At 36.0% G+C, this 22,863-nt stretch overlaps 1 protein-coding gene across 1 annotated transcript; it reads right to left on the bottom strand.

Moving 5' to 3' along the window:
- Window positions 1-4,867: 4,867 nt before the first annotated feature.
- AP1S3 (adaptor related protein complex 1 subunit sigma 3) lies at window positions 4,868-22,352 on the bottom strand. Its single transcript, XM_087725485.1, has 5 exons — window positions 21,822-22,352; window positions 11,834-12,012; window positions 10,066-10,174; window positions 7,736-7,873; window positions 4,868-5,304 (listed from the first exon to the last, which is right to left on the bottom strand). Exons 1-5 carry the CDS (start codon window positions 21,897-21,899, stop codon window positions 5,269-5,271), a joined length of 540 nt encoding a protein of 179 aa, XP_087581611.1. The 5' UTR covers window positions 21,900-22,352; the 3' UTR covers window positions 4,868-5,268.
- Window positions 22,353-22,863: the final 511 nt, after the last annotated feature.

Below are 22,863 nucleotides of genomic sequence, written 5' to 3'. Positions count from 1 at the left end.
TTCCAGAACAATTTTCTTGCTACAATACAGACCTTAGATCTGACTATAACTTTTTATTCTCTAGCCCTAGCATATTTAAGTTTAGATGCTCAGACTAGATGGACAGCAGGATTTGTTCATAGATTAAATTCATGAATTCAACATAAAAAAATGGTTCAAGTAAAAGGACACAATAGCTACTGAACATATACTCTAAACCAGGGGTGTTGAACACAAGACCCATGGACCAGATCTGGAAATAGCAAAGGACTGGCCCACGGTTCCTCTGGCAACCAAAACAGGGCACAAGTGGCATATGAGGCCCCCATGTGGCCTGTTTTCAGCCTGTTTTGGCCTGCAAAGTTCTGCAGGAGCTGTCCAGGCTGAAAACCGGCTGTGAAAATGCCCCATCTCCCCCTGGCCAGCCCACAGAGAACTACAATGCTGATAAGGCCCTTGAAGAAATCCAGTTTGACACCTCTACTCTTAACAAAGCTGTTCCAGGAAGCATCAGGAAAAGATAACAAAACTAAAGGAGTAAAAAAAAATTCCCATGCCCTGCAAATTATATTTCTATACTTCAAGTACAATGTTGTATAGGTTAGAAAGAATATAAAACTTGACACCAGTTTGCCTGTTGCAGCGTGGGATAATTCCTTTAAGGAAAGCTGTTTTCTTGCTACCTGGGAACTAATGAATTGCCTTCCCAATGGTGAGGGGTAGATGCTTGGCCATAGCTAGTAAGAGGTCAGTGTTGCAGCTTCATAGAGAAGAGATAAGGATTCTTCCAGAATACATGGAGATTCGTGGAGATTTGTACCCTCACCACCCTTCAGACCTTCCGCACAGCCCTCAAGATCTGGCTATCCTGTCAGGCCTGGGGGTAAAGAGTATAATCCGCCCCCACCCGAATGTTGAATGAATGTTGCTCGATTTTAATTATATATTGTGTTTATATGTCATCGTATGTTTCCCCCTCCCATACAAGTTGTTAGCCGCCCTGAGTCCCCTCAGGGAAAAGGGCGGCCTATAAATAAACTCAACTACAACTACTACTACTACATTTGCTTTCAAGCTAAGATCAGTTGTGTAAGATTTTGAATATCCCCCCCTTCCCTCCAACATTTGAATAAGCCTAGCCAAAAAACCTGATTTACTTCAGGCAATTAGCAAGCATGTTGGTCCCATGGAGATGCATGCACCAGGAAACTGGGCATTTACAACTATTTTTCAAAGCAAAACAAATCAAGCCAAGCCCAGTGTGTTTCTATCCTTTTCTATTTTTTTTTCTTTGATTCACCCTGCCTTTACTTTTTTGTTAATCCAACGAAATGTACATACCCAATGCTTCCACCTCTTTTCCCCACAACATCACATCTGTGAGACAGACTGAGAGAAAGTGAGTGGTCCAAAGTAAAACTGTCACTCAAATAATAATGGGTCTATATATTGCTGTAAGCCAAGTTTCTTAACGAAGCTATTGAATAAGCTATAATTCCCTAGATTCACCCAGCATGCAAAGAGGTACATTCGATTTAAGTGGTATATTTAGGTAGCAATGGCTATAGTTACATAACACGACATTGCCAAATCAAATCCATTAAGTCATTAGTGTATAATTTATGACAATATCCATATATTCCATAATTTTGGAAAGGACCAGGATCATACTGGGTGGGATGAGGATGCAGAATAGAAAGAGGCAATTCCCTCCCATTGGGTTTTGCAAAATTTTTGATGCAATGTTTCTTCCCTCTTTAAAACAATATTGTGCTATTTAAAAGCTTATGCTACACTGTATTTTCCATCTAAAATGTCAGGAAATAACAGACAGATTTTTGACATTTGGAGTGAGAAGGCACTTCAAAAAGTGATAGCAGGACCTCTGGAGTCTCAGTTTGTTCCCTATTGGCTTAAGGTGTGACCCAGGCTTCTGTGAAAGGCATTTTCAATCCCTTTCAAAGTCACTTATTTATCTTCCATTAGTGGATCTGAAATCCTATTTTGTCTTCTTCTAAAAAACATTTTTTTGATGGTTGCCAATCTTTCCTCTCCACAAAGAAGATTATCAGGAAAGAGGCAGATTATCCTTGCAGAACTCTGAACAGCTACTTACAAATAACTTTGCTAAATTAGATTTAGCACCGCATAAAGCTACTTGTCAATTCTTGACCTAGCAAATCAAATAATATGCATTGTGTTTCATAGTATTTTTATCCTCTTGACAATTCTGTGAAATGGATCATGAATGAATGGAAATTTGAAATTGAATACTAATAATAAAATTCAATACTAATCTGATACTAGATAGATAGATAGATAGATGATAGATGATAGATAGATAAAAATAGATAATAAAAAATAAAAAATGAATGAAAGAAAGAAAAAGAAAGAAAAGAGAAAACTCATATTGAGCTAATTAAATTGAATGACAATAACACCCAAAAAGCACTTCATAAAAAGCAGAGTAAAATTCTGACTTTTGTTACAACAGGATGTCAAATTATCTGGCTATAAAAGAGGGGTTATCTAAATTCATGGGTCAAATTATCAGTGACATTACTTCAAGTTGTCATGTTTTACGTCTAATGCTTAGAGGTATTTCTTGAAGAATAACTGTTGAGAAACCCAAAGAATGGAGTCACTGCCATATTCTGCTTGTGATTTTTTCATAGTCATTATTTGTTTTCATTTTCATTAGCTGTTATGAAAACAGAATCCTGGACAAGATAATAGTTGAAATTGATACAGCAAACACATCTATCATCAAATACTGTATACATCTGGTATTCTTGGCTATGACACATACATGTATGCACGTGAACCAGATAGAAAATGTACAAAATGTGATTAAATCTGTATCAATGCATAATTTTTAAGAGACAAATTATCCCACTAATATATTTTTATGTATATCGAAGGTTTCAGAAGAAAGGGATTTGAGAGGCCAATGATGGGAAGAGTGACGGCAGTGGTGGGATTCAGCCAGTTCGCACCTATTCGGGAGAACCGGTTGGTAACTTTCTAAGTAGTTCAGAGAACCGATTGTTGAAAGAAATCTCCTTTTGTTTTTTTCCACTTTACAGGGCTAATCCTGTAAGGAAGGCAGGAAGGAAACATTCTAGTGTTGTTTCTAGCCTAATCTTTATTGACCTGCTTACAGAAACTGCCTCTCCGGTTAACCCTTTTTACATTGTAACAGTTAGGTGAAGCGCCCATCGACCTGAGTGACCTTGAGTTGGCCAAGCCCACCCAGTCACATGACCACCGAGCCCCACCTACCCAGATAGTCATTAGGGCAGAGAACTGGTTGTTAAATTATTTGAATCCCACCACTGAGTGAAGGCCAATAAATGTATGCTTGAAAGGATAATAGATGACTTCCTGTTTCCTCTTCTGATCAGTTCTATATGTGTTCAGTCAGCACTTCACTCTTTTCTTTCATTTTGTTTCCATTTTAAGAAAAATAAGTACCGACACTCATTCTTATAAATATTTGTGTGTTGTGGGGAAGGGGGTATTTCTTGCTACACACGCACACACAGAGACACACATGCACACACAATACATACACCAGGACACCTTTTAAAAGGCATTTTGCCTCAGAGCACACATTTCTAAATGGGCTGAATCCTAAAACACAGAGTTTTATGTGCCTCTTGAGGCATTTTTCTTAGCTAACAGCATCAATGTGAAAAAAATATGTGGAATCACTGCCTTCTCATCCTGGGAGTAGTTGAATAGATGCAGATCAAATCTGTTTGCTTTGAAATACCAACTGAAGTTATTCTCCAGAAGTTCTGCAACCATGCAGAACTTCTTCTGCATGTCTTCTGACTCTGTTGTTATTCTTTTTTGTTATTGATTTATCTGTATCTGTCCTCTCCAAAAAAACCAATTGAAAGACAAAACAGAAATTCAGAACATCCTTTTCTGCTGAAACCTTCATCCTGTTTTCTCTCTTTTCCTCCCTCTCCCTCTCCCTCCCTCGCTCCCCTCTCTCTCTGATCAGATGTTGCTAGTGGCATTACTAGGGATTTTTCATTTAATTTAATTTTTTACATAACCTTGGTCTCCTATGTTTCTCTTTTCTCAAACAAGTTATTTCTCATAATTAGAGGACTGTTGCCTTTAAAAATGAATCTTAGTAAACAGTTCTTACATCATGTGCATGACTGCATACCTACAGGAGTGCTCCTCATATGCTCAAGAATTTTGTAACAATTTGTTCAGTTTTGTATTTTCTAGGCTTTCACCATCAGAATCTGATGATAATCTGAGAGGCGTTGCTTTTCACTCTTCATTGTCCAGGGTTGAAGGGAGAAGTTCTTGGAAAATGTTTCTTTGTTTGTTTTGTTAAATTTATATGCCACCCATCTCTTCAGACTATAGTACACTCCAGCTAATTTGATTACAGTATTCAAAGAAGTTCAATCTGACTGGTAGTTATATTCCATGACAACTTTTTATCATGGGAAACCTTAGAAAAATGGAGTCTCTAATAAGATGACATCCCCATCCCTCCCAAATCTATAAAAGGCCTTGATGCAGTAAATTGACTAATAATTCAAGGAAGCCTCTAGCCATTGTACAACTGCACTTATATGTTTGTAGGTCTACAGCTGTAAGGATAAAATTCAGCCATTCCAATTTATTGCTTCACTGAAGAAGCTCAAAGCCAGGATAAAAAATTATCTAAATTGGGATATAATTGCTCTCTTTCAGCTTGCAGAAATGCTGATTAAGGAATGCTTGGCAAAAATTTGTATTCAATCTTGTAAGAAATTGATTTACCCCAACACAAAGGACTATAATGTATTAAATTATCTACAGTCCAGGACACTTGCTGTCAAAACAAGTTAAAAATTAAATCTATCAACACCATATGTTTTGTAAAAGTATTATTATTAATATAGAAGAAATGATCACATAACAATTTTGTTTTTACAAAATTATATTGAATTGATCAGAAATTGGTCCAGAGTCATAAATATATCCTTCAAAGATTCTAGTATCAATTTCTTAGAAGTAAAAAAATCGATAGTAAGAGTTTCCATAAAACTTTCAATCTAGACAGCCAAGAAAGATTAAATTAAAATAAACTCATGTGAAGTATAATATACATGTGCTGCTTTACTGACAGCATGTGGCTGACCTTCATCTTGACAGTTGCATAGATAACATATCACTTTTAGAATTTTGGGACATGTGTATTTTAAACAAAATCTGGCACTTAAGAGATGTTATGCCATGTTACATGATCCCTTTAGCTGGTTCTGTTGTTTTGATTTAAAAGGCAGGCTTGCTCATATATTCTTCCATTGTCTGCAACAAAGAATAGTCAAGAAAAAAACTCAGTTATCAGAAGTTACACATAGAATTCATAACGTAAGAACAATCAACCATTCAAAACCAGATAACTGAAACTAATTTGCTAAGCTAAAAAAAAATCACATTATTAATAGACTCATTCTGTTCTCACTAGCTTAATCTTCTCTAGACTAATTCTGAATGTTAAAATTATTCACTTTCAGTACAAAAGTAAAATAAGTAGTTTTGAAATCATGAATCTTATGAACATGAAACATTTTGTTAATAAAATCCATAATCTTTCAATCAAATGATTCTAATGTTTTCTTTCACCAAACTACAATCATGCTTGAGATAAATACATGTCCATCATCTGACAAAAATTAAAATATAATTTAAAAAATGAATAAATTAAACACAAAATGAAAAAAAACGTTCAAAAGGCAGAATCGATGAACCATTAGGTCTTTTTCTGCTGTCAGTTTTCTGTTGTGGCCCAGCAGGAGCCGTTGGAGCTGCCACCAGACTCCAACAGCGAGGAGCCCTATGAGTTGGCCCTGGAGGATATGAAGGACCCTGGACAGGGTTCCGACTCCGAGCAGGGCGCAGAGGGACTGGTTGGCCACCAGGTGGCGCCTGAGCCTTGGACCAGTGGGGAGGAGACAAGGGAGAGTGATCCAGAAGCCAGCAGTGAGTTGTTCCTGGATGCATGCCATCGAAGAGCTACTCTGCGTTAGGAACAATTACGCAATTACAGGAGGTAATTGTGCTCAGCTGGTGGTCATTAGGCTCCTCTCCAGACTATAAAAAAGACTGCTTGTGACACACCCCTCTTGCAGAAGTCAGCGCATTGACTAAAGAGAACGTAACTAACTTGGCAGGCTGGATTGCTGCCAAGGTTTGTCTGACTTGCTGCCAAGGTCCTTATCTGTTTGTTTGCTTGGCTTTCAGCCACCGAGATTTTGGCTTCTTGCTATTAAAAGTACATTCCAGTTAAGCTTGTCTTAGCTTTCATTACTGGACGGAGGAGGGGGTCAGAACAGTTTTCTATGTTTCTATGCAGCCTGGCAACTTAAGCATTTTTTAAAACACTGAGAGTCTCAAGATACAATCTTGTCTCTAGATTAAAAATGGATTATCAGCATATTTAGCATTTAGTCAACAAAATTTGTTTGTTCTGACCTGGTTTGATCTGGGTTCGTTTTAGATGCTTCTATGGAAGCATTTAGTAATTTACTACCACAACAGTCATTCCCAATACTTTAAAAAAAATCTAGCATTACTTGTGAACAAATCAGTCTCAATGGTGTGCTTGTGTCCCATTGAGACTAATTTTACTATGTTACATATTCAGCTGAATTGCGGAACAAATGAGAAGATTGTTTCACACATTATACCTTGTTTTTCCATAACATTATAGGTACATGCTATTATGGATAAGTAGGGTATCTAAGTATTAAGTTATACAGCTGATAGTAATTATAATTATCATGTTGGGAAAAAGAGTCCTACCTCTCTTTAACAGATTGGAAAAAATAGTCCTGCCTCTTTTAATCCCTTTTTACTCAATTCTGGCCATGAAAGCAAGTATTTGAAAACACTAGATAAATTAAAGAGTAGGCTATGCATTTTAGTGTTTGAACTGACCATTAGGGATCCATTACAGAATTGTGTGTGTGTTTTGTACATTCCATATTGACACATATGATTGGCCTTTCTATGATCAATCAAGCACTTGTAGAACTTTTATTATTATTATTTGATTTTCTTGATTATCTAGCTGGCAACAGCAATAATTCTCTTATTCCTTGGGCTTTTCTAGAGCCAGTCAAATATCTGGCATCTCTGCTTCCGTATATCTGTTTTGGATGGTCCAAAGCATTATTTTTCTAGCATGTATAATTAAGTATATTGTGTGAATATTTGCTCATTCTGTGAAGTCTTTTCTGTTTAGTATTGATATGCAGTCTCACTTCTTTTAATCTTCTGGCCACTAGGTCTTTCTCCTGATTAGCTGGCCTTTGGTTAGAAATTTTATAGATTCTTCTGTTGCTTGCCATATTTCTATGGATATTTCATCAACTCCTATAGCCTTCAAACTGGATAATAAATAACTGACCTAATTTCCAGTATTAGTGGTTTTTATAAATGTAGAGAATATCTTGTGGAGGCTGACACTTATAGTGTACAGACTTTCAGAATACCGCTTCCACCTTTGTTTGATCTTCTTTGAAAGAATTCTCACCATCCATTGGCATTTTTAGCATGCCAAAATTCAAAGCTGGAACCTCCTTCTGAGTTAGGAAAACTTTTGAAAGACTATTTTTATTTTTCCATAGTTTTTGTTTTGTTTTCATCTTTACTGTTGTAATAATAAGTAGGACAATAATATTCTTTTAAAAGGAGAGAAAGGGAGGGATTTGTTTTCCTCTGTCTTCTGCCTTACCTCTTGTAACATATCACCATCTTCTATGGCTTTCACCGCAGATTTTTTGGATGTCTCTTGAACTTCCCCGCCCAGTAGAAATTCATCAAGTATAAAATATGCTTTCTCAAAATTGAAAATAATATCCAGTTCACATACCTGTTAAGGATTAGAGAAATAAATATTTAGAGTCTACTGAATATGTTAAATCAACTTACCTTCGCTACCAGTTTGCAAATGTCAGTGTGCATGCTACCGCACATGCGCAGGACCTTCACCGCATGCGCAGAACATCAAAAAGGGACATAATGACATCCGGGTGGGTGGGCAGAGCATCTTGCCACTGCCACTACTGGTTCACCCGAACCAGATAGAACCGGCTGAATTTCACCATTGCTCAGACCCATCAAAACTCTGTTTTGTTTATAAATGCATTTCCAGGGAACAAAGGGTATATAAAATTAAATGTACCTTGGTGGTTTCAAGTTGAAATAATTAGGGACTATGTGACATTTCAAGATCATTTTATGTCCCTAACTGTTGAGAGACTGCAATCCTTTTCACACTTTTCTAGAAATAAAATCCTAGAGTTTGGTTTTATCAAAGGCCTTCTAAGGGAAATGCACTGCCTATTATTTCTGTCTTTTTTATAGACAAGCTGACCTTTCTTCAAATTCATTCATGGGTACTGTAATATGCTGGCATAATAAACCAAATGAAAAGGAAACATATTATGCAATGTATTTGTTTTAGCATGAATTGGAAATGTATACAGAAATTAATTTCTGGAGGGAGAGAGCTTTAAACAAGTTAGCCCTTCAATATTCGGACATTATATATTGAGTGTTTATAGAGAAGAATATTGTATTAAGAACTGAGGTGCACAAAATAATCACATGTGTAAATGAGCAGTTCTCCCTTATCCAGGAAAAAGATAGGATACAATATACTTCCAGATACACAAGCAGGTTGATTAGAAGTGGTGTTCTTTTGAAGCCTTGGTTAAATAGTCTTCCGTAATGCTGTTACAGTGTGAAACTATTGGCTGTACAATATGCTATAAAAAGCTTTAATTTTTATGACAGGTGATTAGTCCACTGGCAATATACTATAAAATGACATCATTTTCTAAGATGGAAATACGAGGAAGGTCTTCACTTAGACTTCATCTTCTCCGTAATATTTTAACATTTTTCCAGCAATAAAAAATGGAGAAGCCAGGTATATGAAACTGCCTTAGAAGATAAACCAATAACTAATATATAATAATTATCTATATGTTTTTCTGCAGATATTTGCTAGCAAGATTTTTACCAGCTGTATTGTGAACTAGTTGAAGTTCCTAAATAATTTTCAAGTTGCCTCAGAAATTACACATTCCAATTGTCTATTCTTAAGAGCATGAAAAATTATTGCAACCAGGTGCAGTATTCTCTTACTAGGAAGGCAGGCTTATGAATTTCATTTGGTCAAATATACTCTATACTACTGACATTATGAAACCTTGGATAAAAAAAGTTCACATATAATCCTTCAGGAAACAAATGATTGTCCATTAATTTTAACTTGATTTTTATATATTTTATGTGAGATATCTTTTTGCTATACTGTCCTGACCAGTGGACAACTAATAAGTCTTAGAAATATATAATTAAAATATAATAAATTGCAAATAAGCTAAACTATCTCTCCAAATGGACAGATTGTGCACCAAAAGTATTTCTATCTTGTCAAAACCTCAGAATTAAAACAATTTCAAAGTACTCAGTGTTTCTATGCCTCCATACCTAAAGGTAAAAGGTAAAGGTTCCCCTATCCACATCTGATTCTAGGGGGCGGTGCTCATCCTTGTTTCAAAGCTGAAGAGCCAGCGCTGTCAGAAGACATCTCCGTGGTCATGTGGCCGGCATGACTAAACGCTTAAGGCACATGGAACGCTGTTACCTTCCTACCAATGTGGTCCCTATTTTTCTACTTGCATTTTACATGCTTTCAAACTGCTAGGTTGGCAGAAGCTGGGACAAGTAATGGGACTTACTCGGTTGCGCAGTACTATGGTTTCGAACCGCTGACTGCCGACCTTCTGATCGACAAGTCAGCATTTTAGACACTGCCTGCATAGCTACATTTAGACCATGTCCCTTCCTGCATAGCTACTTTCCACTAAAGAAAAAAAATCATAGCATGACTGGATTCACTTATAGGCTTGTGGAATAAATCCTGATTGGTTAGATTTTAGCCATATTTTAAATCACAAACCACCATTTGCAAAGAACAATCATGTTAAACTTGTTATCAGAATAGATTGAAAGAAAGTTATTTATGGAGCAAGAATAAAGAAATAAGCTTACGTTGCCAAAATATCTGTCCAATAGCTCTACATAACGATGGACAACTTCTAGGGTCAGGAGTTCATTATCTTCTTCTTCTACTGCACAACAGAAATACAAACTAGCATACCTAAATTATAAAATGAGGAGAAATAAACATGACCATTAGTATATATTAAATTATCAGTTTTGTTCTTTCTTCAATTTGCCTTGCACAGTACATCATAAAATAATTCGTCTTAAAAGCATTCTGAAAAGTGTTTATCAGTGATTATGAAAACAAGAGGTGCCATATCAATTATGTAGATATGAAGTAAGTCTAGAACTCAGCACAATAATCTGTCAAAAAATCTCACCTTTTTCTCTAAGATCTGAGGTATACCAACCTATTTTTTTACTTTTTAACATAGCTCCATATATCTTAATGCTTTATGAATATCAGTCCCAAATAATATTTTAAATATTTTCATATTGGTATAGTTTTTAGGAAAACAATTTACTTCATTAAAAGAAAGGGAAATTATCTCTTTAAAAAAAATCCCACATTCATATCCCAGTACGCTTTTATTCGGCTCTTTCAAGGTCATGATGAAAATTACATGCTGTTTTCTGACCTTGAATAAATGGACTGCTTTAAGGTAAGTTAGAGCAATCCATGTTTATTGATGTCATATAATATATGTGGGTATATGCATAATTTTGTATGTATGTATTTATTTATTTATTTTGTCATGTTGATGTACTGTATATTAGTGGTGGAGACCCTTTGAGAGCTGTATGCAATGAAATTACATTTTAATGTATGCCATTTAGTTTACATTCAAAGTGACAATAAAGTTATTCTAAGTCTAAGTCTAAATATCTTCCTAATTAGCCCAGAGTTTGCTCTTGAGTATTCCATGGGGCAGTTCCAGGACATCCTGAGATTTTATCGCACAAGTTTAACAGCAGAATTTACTAGGAAAGTACAAATTAAAAACCATGAACCGGCAGCGGAAATTTGGAATAGTTCAGAGAACTGGCAAATAGGGTGATCATCCCATCTGATCTTCTTTTGTTGGCCTGAACAGGAGAACAGAGCTGGAAAGCAGGTTAGTGAAGTGGGGAGGGAATGGGGATTTTGCAGTAACTTTCCACCAGGAGTGGGAAGGGAATGGGAATTTTGCAATATCTTTCCGCTGCCATGCTCACACAAAGCCACACCATTCCTACAAAGCCACGCCCACAGAACTGGTAGTAAAAAAAATTGAATCCCACCATTGATATAAGAGAAAAAACTGTCACACATAAAAGCCCTCGAATGATTGTGAAAGCCAATATTTTTCATCATATCAGCAAGGGTTAAGGTTGAAAATAAAATGTCTGCTGGCCAGGTCATTGTTTCTCAGTCTCAGCAACTCCAGCTTCCAGAATTCCACAACCAGCTCTTCAACCACAGTTGAAGTCCATGCATCTTAAGCATGTTGCTGTTGAGAAACACTGTACAAGGTTGTTTGGGTATTGTCACTGACTTGAAAAGGTTATCCAGCCCTTCCTTCAGCTAACAGGAATCCCTGAATGTCGATTTTTCTTCAGTATGCTGATACAGTTCCTTTAAATTTTCTCTTTCCACAAGAAACAATAAATTTTTAAAGAAGATGAAACTGAACTCATGTGGTTGTTCTTCAGTCTAGTGAATTGCTATTTATCAGCACTCTAGACTTGACTTACAGAGCATGTACTTCCCTTTTTATCACACATGGAAATGACCTGCAGTATATAAAAAGATGATTTGTAAAACTTCCCACACCTTTTGTAAACAAGCTTGAGATCTTTCCAGTCAACAAAGCTGCTCATTTTTTGATTCCGAGCCAGAATAATCTGCACAATTTCTCGGGTGATTTTTTTCTTTTCCTTTTCAGGAAGTGTAATAAACCATTTCTGAAGTCTTAATTTCCCTTGTCGGCTGAACAGCAGGATAAAATGTATCTAGAATTAAAAAAAAACAAGTTGCTTATAGGGACAGAAGTGTAGAAAGTGCCACAAGTTTTTCTTTTCTTCTAAAGTCAGCTTGTTACCAGGGCAGATATATCCACGGAGAATCTTGCTTGTTACTAATCAAAAGTGTAAAAAAAAAGGGGGGGGTACATTTTGCTACTTACCCTCTTTTCCCTGGCATGATAGTCTTCAAATATCTATATCTTCAACATCTACAATTTCTATCTGAGATGGTCAGCCCTTTTACTGCCGCTATGACCTTTGAAAAAAGAACTGAGCTTCCAAAGAAAAGCAATGGAAGGAATGACAGCACAACACTGGCGTGTGTATTATCATAACATCGATGTGCAAATATGCAGTAAAGGCAAAGCATCAACAATCAAATTAAACAAAAATATATACAAAATATCAGACCTAAAGCAAGTACAAAACACATTTTACCTATGTTTGAATTCTAAACTAATTTAGTTTCTGTAAACTTTAACCAAATCCAACTAGCTGTCTTCAACATTTGAATAAAACAAAGGTGTAACCTGATAGCAGGGTTTCATTTACTTTTGGTTGTTTCCACTTTGAGTCACACAGAAAACCTTTCAAAAGATCTTTTTAATTTTCTAGCATTTTCTGCCATAAATTGGACTTCTGCCATGACAATGAATTCATATCAAATAACCCCACTGAAAAATGCACACACCAATGCAATGTAAACTAGTTACTAACAAAATACACATTTTGCTAGTTCCAATGAACCCTTTGCCAACTTGCAAACTCAATATTTTAAAATCTATCATTCATCATCTAGGTAAACTATTAAAAACCACAAGTTTGGGGGTTCAAGAGGGTCTGAACATCATTTCATTCTTCACGAGATGAAGAATGCTATTTCTATCATTAATATTAGAACACCTTCCCTTAAATCTGTTTTTTTAAATGATGCCTGCCATTATGATATTGTAATGTGAAAAATTCTTCCAATTTATTTGAATTCCCATTTTAATCCCCCTCTCTCCAACTAGATGGTAACCCTATAAGCAGATTGCCCAATTGCAAGCTTATAATTATAAAACCTTTTTGATTCAGTGGCTGAGCTTCAGTTCACCCAATATATTTCACAACTTCATGAAAACAGTACTTGCCACTCCAGGTTTAGCACCCTTGTCACTAGGTTTTATGTATTTTATATTTATAGAGTAGAAGTGTTGAGTTATAAATAATTATTTAGTACATAAGTGGATGCAACTACATTGAAAAATGACAAAATTAGAGCCAGTCCTTGAATCATGGAACCAAAGAATTAATTAGGATAGCTATGTAGAGGCCAAATCAATACGAGATCCTGAAGATGAAACTCAAATACTTTGGCCACCTAATGAGAAGGAAGGACTCACTGGAGAAGAACCTAAACCTGGGAAAGATTGAGGGCAAAAGAAGAAGGGAGAAGACAGAGAATGAGGTGACTGGATGGAGTCACCGAAGCAGTAGGCATGAGCTTAAATAGACTCCAGAAAATGGTAGAAGACAGGAAGGCCTGGAGAAACATTGTCCACGGGGTCATGATGGGTCAGACATGACTTTGCAACTAACAACAACAACAATGTATTGATTTATTGTAAGTTTTTCCCAATGTGTGGATTACTTTAATTCTAATTTTTCTTTCTCCTTGACATAAGTGAAACTGAAAAGATGAAGATATCATTTATGGATTCAGTAATAATTTGGATCTATAAATGGATGATGAATCTCAATGAGATAAACTATTGAGTCATAATTCCCAGATATTGAAATTGAATCATTACCAAATATCAGTGCTATGAAACAGCAAGAGCTGATTAAGGTAGTGCTTGATCCAGTTTGTCTGTTAGTGGCCAGAAGTGCCTTTCACCAGTTATGACTGGCTTGAGCTACATGTGATTTGGGTTAAGATGTCTGATGTTATTAGTGCTTCCTCAAGTACATTCCCAGCTTTATTATTACAGAATACTGTTCTTATGGATGTCTCTGAAAATGACCTGGGGCTTTCAACCAAGTCAGAGTGTAGGTATTAGAAGTTTAGCAGATACAGCCAGGTGAAATTACACTAATGATGTGATCACTTATTTGGTTTCAGGCTAATTCAAAATGGGCTTTAACCCTGAAAATATTAACTAGATAACACCAAAGGATGTTTTTTCTATGTATCAGACCCATAAATATCCTAATTCTGCTAGGGAGCCCTTCTCAAACATTTTAGTGTCAGCAAGGGAAGAAAACTTTATCTGCCATGGTGCTAGATAATTTTTGTTTCTATCCTTATTTTTATGGATGATTTTTTCTCGATATTTTATTTATGTATTTATTTTTCATGTTATAGAAACTTCTTTCCCTAACCTATGGATCCTTTAAATAATGTGAGTTCAACTTTCAGATAATTAGCATGACAATTGCTAAGAATTCTAGAAACTGAAATCCACATATCTGAAAGATGTATGTGTGAAAGCTTATATATCATTTAGAACATATTAATTTTTCAGATTTCTGGATACTTTCAAGTCTGTCTTTAGGACACTGCCCCATTATTTTAGAATAAAAAACAGTTATATTTTTAAAAATAATTTAACAACAGCAACAATAACATTCATATTTCACATATAGTGATCTTATATTTTCACAAGGGGCAATTGACAAAAAATGGAGAATTGGAATCAGTAAATCTATTTTCAAGAACTGACCTGTATTCCCCCCATGATGCTACGATTCTTTCCCTATGCCTATTAAGCCAATTAAAAATAGAGGAAGTATCATCTGAATTTCTGTGGCTTACAACAATTCTTCCTATCTCATTTCTTTTAGCATTTACTAGGTGAGCATAAAATATAACTAAATGAGATTTTTTTAATCAACAAACAAGTAAAACTTTAGTAATTTTATCCTTGCCTTGTGTTCTGGGCCTCTTTTTACTGGTTTTGAAACAAGGTGTGTTATTGATTTAAGTAGTGAGTCATTTTAGGGCTCTCCCATTTCAACAAGACCTTTTAGTGCCTGAGTGATAATATTGTTCAGTTTGTATATATCAAGGGCCAATATGAAAGTTCAAACATGTAATTGGAGAACAGACTGTGCCTTTCTCTCTGTGTCTTTCTATGGCAATGACATAATCAAGAGAGGGACTGTAACCCTCTGATCAATTGATTTGGGCTCTTGTACCTCAATGAGGTTTCTGGCCAATAGATTTAGATTATCAGCATTGAAAGAGAACTGATTATGGACAACATTTTGATGCTATACGTAGATAAAAGAAAAGACACAATTAATGCTATAATAGCTATAATAAAACTATAACTACAATAGCTTTTAAAAAGTAGATTTTCTTTTTCACTACATATTTCATAACACTTTTAAGCATTTTTAAAAGAATAAAAATTTTGTATAATTGTTCTGTTTGGTGACAGATAAGATCCTATTTGTTTTATGCAATGATAAAAATAGCTCATAATGTTGAGATGCCCCTTGTTTGGAAAAAGGCCACATGACAAAAAGAAAAGCATGTGTTATATTGCTCATTTGTGTGGTAAGTACTATCAATTGAGTTGAGAGCACAAATGAAATTTCATTTTCCCTCCTTGTGGCTGTCAGTGAAATTCAATTTACAAAATCCATCTGATATACCCAACCTTCATTTAAATATAAAGGATGTAATGAAGGTGGCTGAGCCGGTATTCGTGTCAATCCAGTTTTTAAAATGTTTGTAACATCCTTGCTGTTTAAATATCAAGTTTGCCAAGCTTCTGTTTTTTGGTGTCAATTGTAGCCAATATTTTGAATTATAATGAAGACTTTTGAATTAGATGCAACTGAAAACAAGAATGCAAACTACCTTGAAAGTAAAGGAAGGGGGATAAGAGAGAAAACCAGCAATTTAATGAAACCATAATTGACACAAAGATGAATATTAATTTATGATAAGTTTAACTGTAGAGGATTCATTTTGGTAAAAAAAAGATCTGCTTTTTCTAAAATAGAACATAATATTGTGTCTACTGGCCTTATTATTTTTACAAAAGCGAACGAAAAAGCATTCATGGCAGCCAAGAATTGCATGATTACCAAGAACTACAGAATCAGAGTGGAGTTGATATGCCTTCTTCAAAGTATTTTTCCTAGTAAGAAATGCTGGATACTTCACAATTTTTGAGGGACAAAGAATTGTTATATCAGCAGGACATTTGTCATAAACAATAACCCTTTCTTTGATTGGCTTCTTTCAAACTCTTCAAGGGTTCTTGTGTAGATTAGAAGAAGATAACAAGGAACAGAGAAGAGGGGGGACATAATACATGACTCAGCATCATTCTCTCTATCCATTCTAGTTAGAGATCTCTTGCTTCTATTAGAAGATTATCCTACCAGTAACTCAGTTTCTCTGTATGGAAAATAAAAAGGAATGTGACTATTTGATTTTGCATTGACCTTTCTCTAGCCTTCTGAATTACCGAATTACTCACAAGGCTTTCAAAGAGTTCAGATTCAGTTCAAAATTGTTTTCAATTTTGAGTCTGAAAACAATGGAATCTCTTCAAAGGACCTCAGATCAATTTGTGTTTCTTTGTACAAAGCAGGTTTAGTTAATAAATCAAGCTATGATACCAGGAAACAAGATAAATGTATATCATATGCAAGGTACAGCAAATTATACACAGAAGGTACAAATTTGGGTTCATAAATGTATGAAAAAGAATTGACAGAAGCATAAGTGAAGGAAAGAAAAACTGGAACAGAGACAAAAATTTCACCTTGATGGGATAGGATACGAGCAGTTGGCAGGAAGAAAGGGAGACACAGACGAAAAACTAAATAGAAGAACATCAACATTAGAAACTCTTGAACCTCTAAAAGGGGTATCTAACCCAGTGGTTTCCAACATGGGGCCCCTGCCCCATGGGGGGGGGGAGGGAGCAATTTGAACCTTGTTTAAACCAAGTAAATGGCCTTTTAGGATTCCTCTGCGTGAGTAGAGTTCACTTTTTGAGTAAAGTATGAATTATATGTCACCTTGGGGGGGGGGGTGGCACCAGGATTTTAGAGATAGCAATAGCAGTAGACTTATATACCGCTTCATAGGCCTTTCAGGCCTCTCTAAGCGGTTTACAGAGAGTCAGCATATTGCCCCCAACAATCTGGGTCCTCATTTTACCCACCTCGGAAGGATGGAAGGCTGAGTCAACCCTGAGCCGGTGAGATTTGAACCGCTGACCTGCTGATCTAGCAGTAGCCTGCAGTGCTGCATTTAACCACTGCGCCACCTTGGCTCTTAGATGGTTAAGTGGAGCATGGCCAAAAAAGATTGGAAACCACTGATTTAACCCTTCACAGATTTAAGTAAGTGATCACTGGGAGGAATATGGAGAGGCAAATTTGTCTTGTTTAAATTTCAGAATACTGCATTTTGAAGGAAGTAATGAAATTATAATGTGCCTTCAACAATATTTTTTCCTTTTTTTGCTACTAGAGTTGCCATGCTATATTTTATACCTGAGAAGATGCTAAGTAGAACAGTGCCTCCTTAATACACAGATAAGCATTATCCATACCAAAATTAGCTGATCTTTGTTGCCAGGTTCTCCCACTATTTTTGACTGATTAAGTAATCCATGTGGAGTCCTTGGTGCTTTTAGAGCTTAGTTTTCTTGCAGACTTGCTCACAATGATGATTTACCTAGTGAAACCTTATCAAACACCTGCAAGAAAATCACCAAACTCAGAGAGCACCAGGGACCCAACCATCTAACCCCAAGCTACAACTATTCTTTCATTAAGTAATCCATCTTAAAAAGATAGGTTCACTAATAAAATATTAAGTATTAAAAGTTTTTAAGGAAAGTGCCTTAAACAAAAGCAACCCCAGCATCAAAGAAGAGGAAGAACTATACTGTTGATAAGACTAATGAGTAGGAAAGGAAAAAATAACTTTTCTGCAAACGTATGTTCTTATAGATGGATAGAAAACTCTTGATGGGCACAAGAGAAAGAATTCAGATAATCAGCTGTTTCATATGATAAATGGGATCAAATAATAGAAGACGCAAATCTAGGGATTTCCTTTGGATTATTACATCTAGGAGCATCAAGCCTTGCTTCTTTTATTCAGCTAGCATTAGCTGTGCCTCTTTACCCACAGATATGGCATGCCGTTTATTCTGTTAGCCTTCTACAGAGATTATATGTCCCCTGGAGTTAAGGACTTTGAAATCTAGTCAATTTGAATTTGTTTTAATAATCAAAAGGCAGACTGTGATATGCAAAAGGAGAAATAACATGCCTAATAGCCTGTGGTGAATCAAAAATTTTTTTTTCTCCAGCCTTTCCCTGAAATTCTGTATTCCAAAATATTTTACTTTCAAATTATAACACGCTTTGAAGAAATGTTCCAGAAGTGTTAACTTGCAGCCATAATCTTTCCAATATCCCCCAATGCATGTTGTCGCCAATCATATCAGGAGGGGATCAGGTTGAGGAAAATTGCTATGGGTTTCAATTGGGAGAAAAAGCAAACACTTTCAGGCAGAACCTGGCCAGTTCCTGATTAAAATAAAAAAAACCAATCTACAGGGTTTTATCTGATTCATCAAGACAACTCTTGTATTCTTAGTTTAGAAGGAAAAACACTTAATAGATGAAATATTTGCTTAGGTGCCAGATGCTATGTGGGACACTAATAAATAAATCTAAGTAAATCTTAAGTCAGCAGTTCCCTTTCTTAAAAACTCATTCTCACACATATAATTAGAACTGAAAAATTGGCTCTGGTGAAACTGCTTTTTTCCCCCAGATTTAATTGCCACACTGAAAAAATCAGCAAGCTGGTTGAGCAGGCCTCTCCCTGGATCCAGTATAGGTGGCTCCTATTCACAGCTTTTACTGTTCATTGGAAAGAACCGAAACACTTTTGACAGATATCCTTTGAACAATGTGTAAGTGCCATTCATTTCTTCCCAAGCTTTAAATCTGAGTAATGTTTTGTTCAACTCATTTATGTTTGTGTATATAACTTTCAAATACGTTTTTGTCCTCCTCCCCCAAAAATGACCAAAGAAGAATAAAATTATTAAGGCTATGCAGAAAATGAAATTTGAAGAGAAAAATATAAAATGAGATGCATGTGGAACAGCTTACAGCCGCTGTGTCTTTTCCTAGGCTCTTGTGTTTGTTCTTCATAACTGCTGTAACATCTCAGAAAAAGACAGAGTTGGGCTTTTTAATTGTACAAAGTATGTGAACCCTACTGTATATAACAAGTTCAATACACAAAAGTAAGGTGACCACACGTCCTGATTTCAGCGGGACAGTCACGCTTTATAACAATTTGTCCCGAGTCCTGGGCCGTTTTTTAAAAAGTCCTGATTTTCTGGCTTCATGTTGAAAGCCCAGTGGATTTGCTTAAGAAATCCTAACCAGGGCAAGACAAAAGACTAACCTCTCTCTCTCTGTCTCAGTACTTTCATTGAAGATATAATTAAAACATTAAAGCAAGAAAACGACCCCCCGCGCCCCTTTTACCTCATTTTATAAGAAAAAATGACCAAGTACCATAGAGCTCCAGGAAATACTTGGCTAGAGAAGCCGCAAGTGTTACTTCCTGGATTTTCCGGAGGGGAGGGGCACGGAGGTTGGAGGTCTCCTCGTGTGGAAAAAATAGTGGCAAAGTTTCTTTCAAAAATATTTCCCTGACTAATTTCACCATTTAAATTTGCTCAGTTCTTTGTATTAACATCTACATCATTCTGGATTGACTTGGAATGCTCACTTGTGCCTGCTGGTGAGTAAGCTGGGTTTTTTTCTTTTATTTTTTAATGTATTTTAAAATAATATTTTATTTATTGTGCATAGGATTTTTTAAATTAGTGTTATTCTGTGTGGATTCTTTTTTTAAATTGTCTTAGACTATTTAAAAAAAGATTCTATCCAAAATAAATTTAAGTGAAACCATTTTTAAAAATTATATGCACAATACTTTGAAATGTTTTACTTCAATTTATTCTGTGTGGATTCTTTTTTTAAACCGTCTTAGACTATTTTAAAAAAGATTCTATCCAAAATACAAAATACCAGCTGCAGTTATTCACTTAAGAACTGTGGCAAGAAAGGTGGTATAGTGACTAAAGTTACAATGGCATTGAAAAAAGTGACTGATGACCATTTTTCACACTTAGCGACCATTTTCACACTTAGCAACCGTTGCAGCATCCTCATGATCACATGATCAAAATTTTGATGTTTGGCAACAGATTCGTATTTATGATGGTTTCAGTGTTCTGGGGTCATATAATCACCTTTTGACAAAGTCAAATGTGGAAACCAGATTCACTTATGTTACTAACTTATCAGCTGCAGTTATTCACTTAAGAACTGTGGCAAGAAAGGTGGTATGGACCAAAGTTACAATGGCATTGAAAAAAGTTAAAAGAAAAAGAAAAAGAAAAAAAGTGACTGATGACCATTTTTCACACTTAGCGACCATTTTCACACTTAGCGACCATTGCAGCATCCTCATGGTCACGTGATCAAAATTTTGATTTTGGCAACAGTTACAATTTATATTTGTAAATTGTAGTTATGTTGAAATAAAAAAAATTACAATACTATTTTTGCATTGTATGAAAAATTTTGTTGCTCCGTATAAAAATTTTAATCAAGCCCCCTTCCCCCCCCCCCCCGGTCAAAGGTGTCCCTCTTTACCAATCTGAAAATCTGGTCATCTTACACAAAAGGGCAAATAAAAACATTTACAACATCCAAATCAAAGGTCAAAATCTATCATTTCCTGTCCTTGAGGCAAACCTGCTCCAATTGAGTAGACTTAGTTGAAGAGTTGAACTAAATTTAATCAAGAGTTGGACAAAGAGCTGAGACCATTGGCCAGAGTTGAGCTTAGAATGTAGTCAATCATCCTAATCACTTGATCACCTCTTCATTTGCTCAACATTCCTTTTCCCCCTTCTCTCTTCTTGACTGCTTTCATACTTAGTCTTATCAATTTTCCTATCCCCATTCTGGGGAAGCAAAATTAACCTTTGCTTTACTATTACCAAACAAACATCATAAAATCAGTTAAGGAAGTTCAAATTCCTGGACTTCTTCATATATGAATCCCATAACACAAAACTCTAGCAAAAGTATAGAATGAACAGAACTATGTCAAGGCAAGCCTCACCTGCTGGGAAAAAAAATCCTCCCTCCCCTTGTGGTAGGGTCAGAGCTGACATTATAAGGGCATTTTGAGTATCTCAAACCATTGCTTATTGACATTCTCCTCTTCACAAGTGGATGATAGCATCAAGTTCAACCCCCAACTCAGTGAAGAATCCATTACAGCCTGTATGACAGATGGTCAAACAATATGTATTCAAAAATTTCCAGTGAAGAAAAACTAGCACTATCTGTATCAATCTATTCCACTAACCAAGAGCTTGTAAATCAAGTAATCTGTAGCCTGAATATACTTCCTTGTATCATTGATTCTGGTTCTGTCCACTGGGTCAATAGAAAATAAATCCCATGTTCTTCCAAATGACAGCCCTTCACACAGCTGAAAACTATTATCTTTCTTCGGGCATCTCTTCTATATGTTATACATATCTATAATCTGTTTTTTATATATATAGCTTGGTTTTCAGATGAATCACCATTGTGATACTACTCTTCTAAATTTGCTCCCATTTATAATTGTTCTTTTTATTTATATTCTACCTTTATTATTTTTCCAAACATAAGGCAGTGAACATATTAAAAACACCCTCCTCCTCCTGTTTTTCCCACAACAATACCTGTGAGGTGAGATGGAGTGAGAGAGAGTGACTGGCCCAGGGGTGGGTTTCAGTCGGTGTTACTGCTGGTTCGTTCATGCGCACGGCTCATGCACACACATGCACAATTCAATGGAAATTGTTCTGTGCATGCGCAGAACTAAAAAAAAATGGCGGTGGTGACAGCGGCGACCCAGGCTGGCATACCACTACTTGTTCGCTGAACCGGATCAAACTGGTAGGAACCCACTGGACTGTCATCCAGCTGGCCTTCATGGCTAAGGCGAGTCTTAGATTCACAGTGTCTTGCTTTCTAGCCCGGTGCCTTAACCACTAGACCAAACTTATTTGTTACCAGAACAGGACTCAGTATTCCAAGTAGGATCTAATCATGGAAGAGTAGAATTGGGACAGTTATTTCCCATGACGTGAACATTAGGTCTTGCAAATGTACCTTAAAGTGTCATTTGCCTTTGTAGCATCTATTTCACCCTGGTGATACACATTGAATTTGTGATCAACAAGAATCAGATTCTTTTCACATAAATTGCTGCGAAGTCTCCCCATCTCTTACTTTTGCCTATCCAGTTGCAGAAGTTTATGTTTCTCAACTAAGTTCCCTCTTATTTATTTCAGCACACTTGTCTAGTTTTTTTTTTTTGTTTCTAATTCCTTCTCTCCTCTTAATTATTAGCCATCCTACCTTTAAGTCTACTTAGCATTTATTTAGCTTCCTCATCCAAGAGACTGATAAAAATGTAACAAGACACAAGACAGAGCTCTGTGGAACTCCACAACTAAGAGGAAACCATTAGGATCATTCTTAGAGTGTGGTCATTCAGCCAACTGCAAATCTTCTAACAATAGTGTCATTTGGCTCTTACTTTACCATTTTTTGAAAGCCAGACTATTTGAAAGTCTTGGTATATTATGTCTGCAGCATATCAATCATCTATTATACTAACAACGTTTTCAAAAGAGGAGATAAATTTAGATTGAATGACATCAAAAACAGAGTTGGGTTGGGTTCACAAAATACAGTGAACCACAGACAATGGTGTTT

This window comes from Thamnophis sirtalis, unplaced genomic scaffold, assembly GCF_051295495.1.
Source record: "Thamnophis sirtalis isolate CommonGarterSnake01/CBP01778 unplaced genomic scaffold, rThaSir2_p1.2 scaffold_11, whole genome shotgun sequence".
In the NCBI taxonomy this organism is placed as follows: domain Eukaryota; kingdom Metazoa; phylum Chordata; class Lepidosauria; order Squamata; family Natricidae; genus Thamnophis; species Thamnophis sirtalis.
This window is presented reverse-complemented; position numbering and strand designations above follow the sequence as displayed.